The 10,798-nt window shown below is 48.6% G+C and overlaps 4 protein-coding genes and 1 pseudogene across 4 annotated transcripts, besides 27 other annotated features; all 5 read right to left on the bottom strand.

Moving 5' to 3' along the window:
- Window positions 1-10,798: a sequence feature (heterozygous, Esmeraldo-like haplotype).
- Window positions 24-122: a sequence feature (T-rich).
- Window positions 148-170: a microsatellite.
- Window positions 265-292: a microsatellite.
- Window positions 680-720: a microsatellite.
- Window positions 787-840: a sequence feature (G-rich).
- Window positions 862-899: a microsatellite.
- Window positions 1,144-1,261: a sequence feature (GA-rich).
- Window positions 1,270-1,348: a sequence feature (A-rich).
- Window positions 1,469-1,504: a microsatellite.
- Window positions 1,589-1,649: a sequence feature (GA-rich).
- Window positions 1,673-1,766: a sequence feature (A-rich).
- Window positions 1,780-1,907: a sequence feature (GA-rich).
- Tc00.1047053510997.50 lies at window positions 1,930-3,153 on the bottom strand (annotated as a pseudogene).
- Window positions 3,376-3,400: a microsatellite.
- Window positions 3,556-3,591: a microsatellite.
- On the bottom strand, window positions 3,603-4,433 carry Tc00.1047053510997.40 (enoyl-CoA hydratase/isomerase family protein, putative; the record flags this gene model as incomplete). Its single annotated transcript, XM_801438.1, has 1 exon — window positions 3,603-4,433. One exon carries the CDS (start codon window positions 4,431-4,433, stop codon window positions 3,603-3,605), a length of 831 nt encoding a protein of 276 aa, XP_806531.1.
- Window positions 3,810-3,831: a sequence feature (GC_rich).
- Window positions 4,629-4,651: a sequence feature (AT_rich).
- On the bottom strand, window positions 4,775-6,766 carry Tc00.1047053510997.30 (hypothetical protein, conserved; the record flags this gene model as incomplete). Its single annotated transcript, XM_801437.1, has 1 exon — window positions 4,775-6,766. One exon carries the CDS (start codon window positions 6,764-6,766, stop codon window positions 4,775-4,777), a length of 1,992 nt encoding a protein of 663 aa, XP_806530.1.
- Window positions 6,896-6,922: a microsatellite.
- Window positions 7,060-7,092: a microsatellite.
- Window positions 7,195-7,221: a microsatellite.
- On the bottom strand, window positions 7,240-8,652 carry Tc00.1047053510997.20 (hypothetical protein, conserved; the record flags this gene model as incomplete). The annotated part of the gene is made up of 1 exon (XM_801436.1): window positions 7,240-8,652. One exon carries the CDS (start codon window positions 8,650-8,652, stop codon window positions 7,240-7,242), a length of 1,413 nt encoding a protein of 470 aa, XP_806529.1.
- Window positions 8,926-8,948: a microsatellite.
- Tc00.1047053510997.10 (short chain dehydrogenase, putative) lies at window positions 9,251-10,270 on the bottom strand (the record flags this gene model as incomplete). The annotated part of the gene is made up of 1 exon (XM_801435.1): window positions 9,251-10,270. The coding sequence occupies one exon, from the start codon at window positions 10,268-10,270 to the stop codon at window positions 9,251-9,253; it is 1,020 nt and encodes a 339-aa protein (XP_806528.1).
- Window positions 10,357-10,404: a microsatellite.
- Window positions 10,420-10,447: a microsatellite.
- Window positions 10,451-10,472: a microsatellite.
- Window positions 10,532-10,594: a microsatellite.
- Window positions 10,662-10,682: a microsatellite.
- Window positions 10,769-10,790: a sequence feature (AT_rich).

Here is a 10,798-nt window from a genome sequence, read left to right as displayed (position 1 = left end):
ACGGGAGGCAAACAAACCCCCAAAAAAAGAAGAATCCAAATTAAAATTAAAATTAAAATTAACCAGAAGAAAAACAAAACCAGAAAGAAAAAGAAGAAGGGAAAGGAGGATAATAAACGAAACCCGAGAATAAGATGTCGAACATTTAAAAAAAAAAAAAAAAAAAAAAACATTGATGTAAAAAAGAAAAATTTTTTTTTTCATGCGTCCTCCTCCTCCGCTTCAACGGTCATGACTGACGGGACAACAGCGGCATCCCCAGAGAAAAAAAAAAAAAAAAAAAAAAAAAAAAGGGGAAGAGAGTCCAGAAAAGGAAAAAAGGGCGGTAAAAAGTGGATTCCTTCTCATCCCTTCACACTCGTGCCATCACCAACACCATCACCCCTCCCCTGTCGGCGCTTCTTTTCCGCATGTAATTTTTGTGCATTTCTCTCTTTCTCTCTGCGTGAATTCTTTTTTTCTTCTTTTTCCTCCCCCCTTCTCAGGTGAGAATGTGTGACGCCATCGTTTTTATTGCCCCCTCCCCTCCTTCCCCTCTCTTATTTTGTGTCTGTCTCTCCATCCTCCTCATACATGCGGGTGATTCATGTCTTCGTTTCCTCCACTTTGTTGTGTTGTGTTGTTTTATTATTATTATTTTTCCTGCTTCTCCATTTCCCAAATGGCCTTACATTCCCAATCCTACTCCTCCTCCTCCTCCTCTTCTTCTTCTCCCTCCTCTTGTCTGTGCGTGCGTGCATGTATTTGTACGTGTATGTGTGTATAATATTTATGTACGTGTGAGAGCTTCCCCTCCCCTCCCTCTCCCCTACACCCACTTCGCCTCTTCCTCCACCTTCCAGAGAAAACACACACACACACATGTATATATATATATATATATATATATATATATATATGGTTGTACGCATGCATGGATATTGAATATGTGCATGTAAGCCCACTTCATTTCACCTTCTTTCATTCCCATCAAACCACTTGCCTTTATTTCTCTTCGCTTCTATACACTATAAAACACAAACAAACACACACTTTCTCTCTCTCTACGAATAAATACAGACATATACATACATATATTATATTATGTACGTCCCCATTGCAAATCCTTGTTTGTTCCTGGTCACTACCGCTGTTGTTTGGGTATTCCCCTCTTTCTATCTTCTCACTCCTGCTCTTTCTTTTTTCCTTTTTATTCTTCTTCTTGCTCTCTTTCTCTCCCTGTCCCTGTCTTCACCTGTCAATTCCCTCTTCATCCTCCTCTAGTAGGCCTTTTTTTTTTTCTTCTTTTTTTTTTCTTTGTTGTTGTTGTGTCTTCTGCTCTTCTGTTCCTTTTTTTTTTTTTGTTTTTCTCCCTTCTCTGTCCGTCCTCCATGCAGTGCAGTGCAGTCCAGTCCTTTTCTTCACTCTCACGCTTCCCCCCTCTCCCCATCACAATACTTTTTTTTTCTTCTCCTCTCCTCCTCCGCTTTTCGTTTTTTTTTTGTTTGTTTGTTTGTTTTTTGTTGTTCCTCCTCACATCTCCCACCACTCGTTGCATTACTTTCATTGAAGACCATCACTCCACCCACACCCCTTCCGGCCTCTGTGCTCTTCTCTTTTTTTTCTTCTTCTTCCTCCTCCTCGATTCATTCGTTCTTTTTTCGTTTCTTGAGCGCGTGTGTAATTCCAACGGTTTTTTTTTTTTTTTTTTTTTGCCTTCCCCTTTTTCTTTGGGGTGGGATTTTTTTTTTCTTTCTTTTTTTTTTTTTTTTTTTCTCTTTTCTTTTCATTGTTTGTTTGTTCCTTCGTTCCTTCCTTCCTTCTCGTTGTCATTTCAGTTGGTTGGTTTTCTTCTTCCTCTTCTCCTTTTATTCTCCTCTCCTTCTCTCTCTCTCTCACTCTGTGCTCCCTCCCGCCCCGGCTTTCTTTGCCACCGCCTCCAGGCCTGCGCTTTATGCGGCGTAGAGTTCAGGGTCAATCTCACCCGGAATGGCATTTATTACCGTGTCGAGCTCCTTCTCGATGCGGTAGACGTTGTAGCGGTCATCATACGTCACAAAGTTGATCGCAAGGCCCAGGTGTCCAAAGCGACCGGAGCGGCCAATACGGTGCAAATACGTCTCAGCATATTTGGGGGAAGTCAAAGTTAATCACGACGTTAACCGCCTGAATGTCGATACCACGAGTAATGAGGTCGGAGCAGACAAGGTTGCGGCAATGCCCCTCACGAAAGTCGTGGAAGACGCGGTTACGGTGTTGTTGCTGCATACGGGCGTGAATGTAGTAGCAGCTATAACCGAGCTGGGTGATCTTCTTCGCCAGCAGCTCCACCCGATTAACGCTATTGCAGAATATGATGGATTGGTTGATCTGGAGGCGGTTAAAGAGTGTGTTCAGGCAATGAATTTTCTGCCGTTCTTCCACAAAGACATAATACTGCGTTACACCTCGCAGAGTCAGTTCCTCCATGAGGTTGATCTCATACGGGTTGCGCAGGTAACGGTCTGCAAAGTCCTTCACAGTCACAGGGAAGGTGGCGGAAAACAGAAGAGACTGGCGATCGGCAGGCAAGTAGGTGTAAAGGTCCTCTATCAATTCCGTGAACTCCTGTGATAGGAGTTTATCCGCCTCGTCAAGCACAATGATGCGGCAGCGGTCAAGCTTCGCCGTGCGCTTGCTCGCCAAATCCACCACACGACCTGGGGTCGCCACAAGCACATGGACAGGGTTTTGAAGACGCAAAATGTCATCACGCAGGGTCGTTCCACCGGTTGTTACCATCACCTCAAGTCCTGAAATGTGTTTTCCAAGTTCCTTTGTTACCTGCGCCGTCTGCAGTGCCAACTCACGGGTTGGAACCATCAAAAGTGCCTGTATATGTGGCTCTCGTGTGTCCACTTTCTCCAAAACGGGAATGACGAAGGAAGCCGTCTTCCCTGTACCATTTTTGGCACGTGCTAGCACATCTTTGCCTTGCAGCGCGACGGGGATTGCCTCCTCCTGCACAGGGCTCGGCCGCTCAAATCCCTTTTCAAAGATGCCCATCTGCAGTTCACGCCGTAAACCATATTTTTCAAAGGTGACGTTGCGCCGAGACTCAACATTTTTTGTTTTTTTGGGTGTATCCTTCTTGGGTGCAAGGAGGTTCTTCTTCCAGTCGTCTTCCGAAGACATTATTTTTCTCCTTCTTGTGCCTTTAAAGATGTTGTTTGCTGTTTCTTCCTTCTTTTCCGCTGAGGGGATGTGCAATCCTTTTCCCTTCTTTGCTTGAGTGGTTCTCTTCTTATTATTTTGGTTGTTTTTCCTTGCAGTTTACTGCAGATGACGTCGGGTGAAGGCAGAAGAGAGAAAATTAAAATAAAATGGAAGATAATGATGACAACAAAGGGGGATAATAAAAAAAAAAAAAAAAAAAAAAAAACGAAATATGACGGGCGGTAATAAAAATTTCTCTCAAACTTCTCTCTTTTTTTTTTTTTTTTTTTCCTTCTCGGCACGCACGTGATGTTTGATTTTTGTTTTTGGTTCCTTTTATTTTCCACCCCGTTCACTTTGCTCTCACACCCTCCCTATTAAATATATATTTATATATATTTATATATATGTACACATCTCCCTCTCCCTCATTTCCCCATGTATTTTGGCGGTCGCTTCTCCGCGAATGCCCGCAGCCCCTCCACACGATCTTCCGTCTGCAGCACAACGTCGTACTGCGCCTCCTCGCCCCGTAGTGCCTCCTCACGCGGCCGCCCAAACCCGTGACGCACCGCCGCCTTCGCCGCGGCCAACGCCACTGGCCCGTTGCGTGCAATACGTTCGGCCAGCGACAACGCGGCCGCGGCCGCCCCGCCCTCCGGGACGACTTCATTCACAAGACCAAACTGCAGCGCGCGCTCGGCCGTCAGCTGCTCCGCGGTCAGGATAAAATACAGCGCGCGACTGAGACCCATTGCCATTGGGGCACGGTACGTCCCACCAGCACCGGGAATAATCGCGAGACTCGTCTCCGGCAGCCCAAACATCGCCGCCGCACCGGCCACACGCATGTCGGCACAAAGTGCCAATTCACAGCCACCGCCAAGGGCTTTGCCCTCAACCGCGGCAATTGTTGGCATCGGCAGATCCTCAAACGCGGTGAAGGTGTCGCGAAGGTCCTTCACAAACGCACGTGACGCCTCAAGTGACATGGTACGACGTTCCTTCAAGTCTGCCCCGGCAGAAAAAATACCGTCGACCTGGCTCTCAAGCAGAAGGCAGTGGATGGCATTTGCCGGGTCGCGGCACATGCGGATGCACTCGCTTAGTTCACGAAGGAGTGTCTGACCAATCGCGTTTTTTCGCGAGGGACGGTTGAGTGTAAGGACACCAACATGATCGGTCATCCGTGTGAGGCGGCATTCGCCATCCAAGAGAAAATGCGCCGCCGTCGTGTGAAGCCACATGGTACGCCGCATGACTGAAATCCCCAAAAGAGAGCCCAGCACGCAAATAAAAAAAAGTCGTCCCCCCGTGTTTTTTCTTTGTGTGTGCGCCTGTGCTTTTGCACCGTCCCCTCCCTCCTCAGCACCGGGATAATATCACAGGGGCTTCTCCCTCCCGTCGCCACGGACAGGTAGGCGTGCCCATTGTGGCGCAATAAAGAAAGTGAGAAAAAAAAAATAAATAAAATAAAGGAAGCAACGGGCTCAAGACAAAGAAAAACTCGTCAACTGCAGCCCATCATCTCACACCCCACTCCTTTGCCTCCTCTCCAATCCCGTCTTTTTTCACTCAGTCCCTTTTATCAATATACCTCTCATGCACACGCCACGGCCGCCGCCGACGACGACGAAAAAGAACACACACCCTTCGTGAAATCGACCACAAACGCACCCATTTCAAGTCGTGCAGCGTCGAGAAAGACGTCAATGTGATATTTTCCCGCCTTACGTTTCAGCACCGGTCCATCCACCTGCACGGCCACCGATCCATCCGCATTACACTTCGCCGGCTGCTTTACAAAGAGTGGATGACGCTGCCCAAGTGAGACGTGCACGCCAAATTGACGCTCAAACGCCGTCACATCGCTGACAATGCGGCCCCTGCCCACATGCGGGCTGAGACCAATACCGAGTTCTCGTACGTAGCACGCTCCCTCTGCCTGTCGCACCAGACTGACCAATTCCACAAGCTCCTCCGGTGCATTGGGCCCAATGTCCGTGACGATCCCATTCTCGATGCGCATTGTCACCGGATTTAGATCCGACATGGTGACTTCCTTAAAGAGGCTCGGGTATGCAAAGACGGAGCAGGATCCGTTCAGTTTGCTCAGGTCAAAGGACTCACTGATGACCTCTCCAACAGGGAATGTTCCGCCAATACTGCTTCCTACACACGCCCCGCAGTCATTGCCACGACGGCGAACGCCATCGTCATTCTCATCAAATGGGGAGGACGTGCGTCCCGCCGCATTTTTCTTCCCTGTACGTTTTAACATTGCCAAATACTCCTTCTTTTTTAAACGCCCTCGTTTCTCTGCATCGCTGGCCTTGCGCATAGATGCAATGTCTCCCTCCTCTTTTTCCTCCGCCCCTTCTTCCAATTTATTCGCCTCACCAGCATCACGCACAGGAAAGCGCTGACGGTGACCCTGAACACAATTACGCTCCGGTGCGTGTGCGGCGGCATAGTAGCCGGTGTTGAGCAAACACTCCTCCAGTCCGCCTTCAAAACTCAACACTTGACCGTCTTGACATATGATACGAAGTGGTGCCCCTGGACCGCTAATATTCCATGACGCGGCGGAAGGATCCATCCCCGTGGCCGTGTTCTTCTCGTAGCAACTTCCCTCCCAACGGAGCACTCCCGCGTTGTAGACGGACAACAAATCAGCGTTGGACAGTGACTCATAGAAGGATGCGGGAGGTACCACGTCCAATTTGACGCCATCGCTTCCATCAGCAGCAACGATTCGCCTCGACCAGCTCAATGCATCAATGGAATCGGCAATGGCGCGTCCCATTGACTCCGCCACATGTGGTTGCAACGAACATGATTGCATGTAATAAATAATCTCTTCTTCCTCCAAGCATCGTTCCCTGCTTCCGCCATCCTTCCCGCTGGCGAGAGTATCTGCCGTGCGACTCATACACTCCAGGTGGTTATGTTCAGCGACTCGGAGACCCATTTTAAAGAGGTCCAGTCGCAGGCGGTATTTCTCCAGTTCATTCTGAAAAGCATTACGTTGAATGAGTATACAGCCCAGCAACTCACGTGGCTGCCCCGCACGCAAAGTGCGAAGAAGGGCATCTTTCCACTCAACACAGCCACCGGCATTGTCGTCAGCACGGTATGGCGACAAAATGGGTGCCAGTGAGTCAAGGACACCTTTCATCTTTTCTTCTGACCACCGTCCGCCAATTCCCCCTTCTTCCGTATCAACGGGCGCACCACACTGACGCAAAAACGCCTGCAACGTTTGCACATCCTCCAAGAAGGACCCTGCGGAAAAGGGCAATACACCGTATGTCACCTTCCAGTCCTTGTCCAATCCGTCGCTGTAGGAGGGCGTTGTCGCAAGAAGGTCGAGATCAAGACGAGGCGGGCCTCCTACCGGGTTGGACGACCCCATGTTGATGGCGTCCAGTTCCTGCATATAACCCTCAAGAAGCACCTTCTGCAGCGTACACGGCAATCGGTCTACCACGAGCAGTACATGTGGGACGGCGCCTTGAAAAGCAGAGAGACGGAGACTTTGCCACAGTATCGTCCGTGCACAGGCGCGTGCTGCCAACAGCGCTGTTGACATGACGGTAAAAACAAAAGGAAAAAAAAAAAAACAACCTTAAATACTCAATTCCTTCCTTCTTTGGTTTGACGTGAATGGTGGATAAAGTTCAACCTTTCCAAGGCCCAACCAACCACCAACACAGCAACCAAAAAAAAAAAAAAAAAAAAAAAAAAATGAGGAGGCAGCGGACGCGTGAACACAACAAAAGAAAAAAAAAAAAGCAACAAACAGAAATAATCCCTTGGAAGAATAAAAAACAACAACAAAAACAACTCTGTAAAGGGAAGAGAAATAAAATTACAAAGAGCTGTAAAAAAAAAAAAAAAGAAAAAAAAGCAGAAAAACCACAACAAGAAAAAATCCCAGTTTCCCCACTATGCCAATAAAACCCAGGCACACACACACACACACAAAGCCACTGCGTATGCACGTCTGTATTTATCCACCAATGACAACAACAACAACAACAACAAGTCATGACGATGCCACCCTCACCAGAAGCGCCACCAAAAAGGGTAGTGGCCCGCAAGATCATACGGCAACGCATGCGACTTTTGCAGTGCCTCCGCCCGTCTATAGAAATGGCGACGTGAAATGGGCACGCCGTCGACCATTTCACTCCCAACGACGCGTCTTGCAATTACCACAACATTGGCGGAAGCCGGCACGGGTATCTGAAAAACATTACCGCGGCCAAACACTCGACGGCATCTGACCATAAACTCGGGATCAGGTGCTGGCAGGTTAAACGCCGCCACACCCACCGACGATAACACACCATGACACAACTGCAGGAATGACGAAGAAGCAAGAAACGCGGGGGGCGCGCTGCCCACAAAAAGATCAACAAAAAGAACATCATAGCGCTGTGCGTGCTGTCGACCCTTGACAACTAAAGGGGCCTCCTTGACGAACGGTGGTGAAGCGCCGGAGTGAAAAACAGCAGCTGTGTCCTCACTCAGCCCCGTGACGGCCTCCTTTAGGAATGCGGCTGCGTCCGAGACATGGCACGATATCGCACCCCCCCGCATCGTCTCGCGGAGGCCGAGGTCTTCCACCGCTGCCCGGAAGCATTGCGGCTCTGCGTCGACCAGATCCAGCCGCATGATGTCCCGTGAAAAGTGTTGCTGCAGAAATGATGGGAGGGAACCACCACCAACGCCAAGCACCGCCACACGCAATCGCGGCAACGGCGAAGGCAGGAGAAGGAAAGCACTCAACATCATGCGAAGATACGGCGCCCCCAAATAACTCGCATCGGCCGCACAGTTCATAGATGGCGAGGCAAAGGGGTCGCAGCGAATAAGCGACTGGTGTGTCGTTCTATCCGCCAAACGTCGCATCACGTCAACGGGTTCACCCGCAGCTGAAAAGGAAGACGACGGCTCCATTGTCATAGCCGCGTACTTCGCCGTACCGAGTGGCCATGTCGAGGAGGCAACAAACGGAGAAGTTACTGCGGTGGTGGAAGTGTCCGTGTCTGGCAGCGGCGCCCGTGAATCCCCCACCACCTCGCGCACGAGATGCAACAAATTCTCATCGGCCGAGGGATCCCCGCGATCGGCGACGGTGTGCGTGTCATTTGAAAACAAAGAAAGCAGCCTTTTGAGGAGCGTTTCACCGCCGCCGCCGTTTGTGTGCACGTCATCCGTCTGCACGCGGGTGTAGTAGTTCGACACCACAACGGAGTAACCGGGGAAGGCCTGGCAGGGGTATCGGGCGTGTTCCTCCACCCGCTCGATAGCGCTGGCATCAAACAGGGGAACGGTGTCTTGCCGTCGTGCACGACGCAGCCACCCCGTCTCTCCATAACTAAAGCCGCCAAATGCAAATAAAACTGCTGTCGCCGCTCCCGCAAGAAGCCCACACGCACGACCACTCAACGAATTCACGAAGCACGGCATGCCTCCGACATAAAAAACAACAACAAATAAATAAATATAGTGGCGGTGTGTTTATGTGCAACCGCCAAAATTAACTAGCGCAACAACAACAACCAGTAAGTGGGGGGATGGGACAAGAAAAAAAAAAAAAAGTTGTCGGTGAATCAACAAACGCAAGCCAATGCACGGCACAAAAACGACACCCAAAGGCAACAAAAGTAAGAGGGAAAGAAAAACGGCCGACAATTGGGGTACCAAAGTGGCATTGATGCATTCATCGAAATTCCCACATACAAAAAAAAAAAAAAAAAAGAAAAGATGATGTTGATGATGATAATAATAAAAACACAGAAAGAGGAAGAGAGGGAGAAAGAAGTTGCCACTGAATTTATGCCTAGCCTATGTCCATGCGCAGAGGGGAAAAAACAATCAAACAATCAGCACGCTTCCACAAACGTGACGTTCATACCAGAGCCAAATAACAAAATTACGCTCGCCCCTCCTTTTAAAGCTCTTTACTAGAAAAAAAAGAAAAAAAAATGTCGATACATAGGCACAATAGACAACCACCACAACCACCACCTCACCCGCATAAGGTGGAGGAGGAGGAGTGATGATATCACGTATCCTTCTTATGCACTGTGGTGGATTCCCTTCCACGCACACGCCGAACGATTTCATAGTGCACCTTGGAGTAGGCTGCCATGACTAGCCGCAACCACCCAGAGAAGAAAAACTGGAGGGTGAGCTCCAACAAACTTGTCGCCGGCTCGATACCAGCAGATCCCCAACCCAAAAGCACGGCATCCATTCCCAGGGATACTTCAAAGCGATATCGTTTAATATTCTTTACGATGCATTTTGCCATAGCCTCGGCTGTGTAGGGGACATTGCCACCAAAAGAAGAAATTGCCTTACACTCAGGACTCTTGCGAAGGTTTTCACTCTGTAGCCCTGGCGTCTCAATATCCGGCGGGCAAACAACTTGGCATCGCACCCCTAAACAACTGTTCTCCATGTCAAGACTGTGGGCAAAGGCACGCACGGCGGCTTTGGAGGCGGCGTAAGACGAATACCCGGCAATTGCACAGCGTGAAGCCAAACTGCTCACCAGTACAATGCGTCCATAATGACGTTCAAGCATCGCCGGCAGCACCACACGTACCACATGCACACATCCAAAAAAATTCACCTCCATCATTTTGCGGACATCCTCAGACGATGTATCAACAAAACGTGCTGGAATTGAAAATCCGGCGTTGCACACAACGAGATCAAGTCCTGCACCACCAGTCATCGTCGTCTCAATCTCTTCCACAGCGTGAGCAACAGACGCCTCATTGCTCACATCCATCTCCACGTAAAATACCTGCGTGCCGGTCTTCCCTACCTCCCTACGGAGCTCCTCAGCCGCCGCCCGCAAAACATCCACCCGACGCGCCGATATGACAACAACTTTCGCACCCTGACGAACCAATTGCCGGGCGGTTTCTAAACCAATACCCGCGCTGCCGCCAGTCACCAACGCACGGCAGCTTTTGATGTTGAAGGGGGGCACGTGTTGCACACTCCACGCCGCGAGAACCGCCACAGCCACGACTATGGCAAATCCAATGGTGACAAGTAGTGAAAGCAGCATATTTCAAACAAGAAACAACTAAAAGTCGCATAAAATACGTCAGAAGTAAAAGAACGCAGTAGACCACGCACGAGATAAAGAAAAGTCAAATACACACACATCTATATATATACATGTATACATATACATGTGCACGGACACGCAAACACAAAGGAAAAAAAAAAAAAAAAAAAAGAAGCCCAACAACAACAACAACAACAACCTGGACACGCACACATACTCCCCTCCAATATCCCCCCGCATTTACACACACACACACACAAAAAAAAAAAAAAAAAAAAAAAAAAAGAAAAAGAAAAGGAAAAAAGAGCGAAAAAAAATAAACGTTTTACAATCACCATTTACAATTACGCATAACCGAAGGCAATTGAAAATATAAATAGATGCATTCAAAAAAAAAAAAAAAAAAAAAGTCTCGCTACATTTTTCACTCGGTTTTTTTTTTTTTTTTTTCCCTTCCCTTCATTCAAATTAAAATCAAAAACCCCCAACACCAACAATAATAAAAAAAAAAAAAAAAGACTTTGG

Source organism: Trypanosoma cruzi, genomic scaffold (genome assembly GCF_000209065.1).
Source record: "Trypanosoma cruzi strain CL Brener 1047053517019 genomic scaffold, whole genome shotgun sequence".
Classification (NCBI taxonomy): domain Eukaryota; phylum Euglenozoa; class Kinetoplastea; order Trypanosomatida; family Trypanosomatidae; genus Trypanosoma; species Trypanosoma cruzi.
Note: the sequence above shows the minus strand (reverse complement) of the source record. Positions and strands in the feature narration are given on the sequence as shown.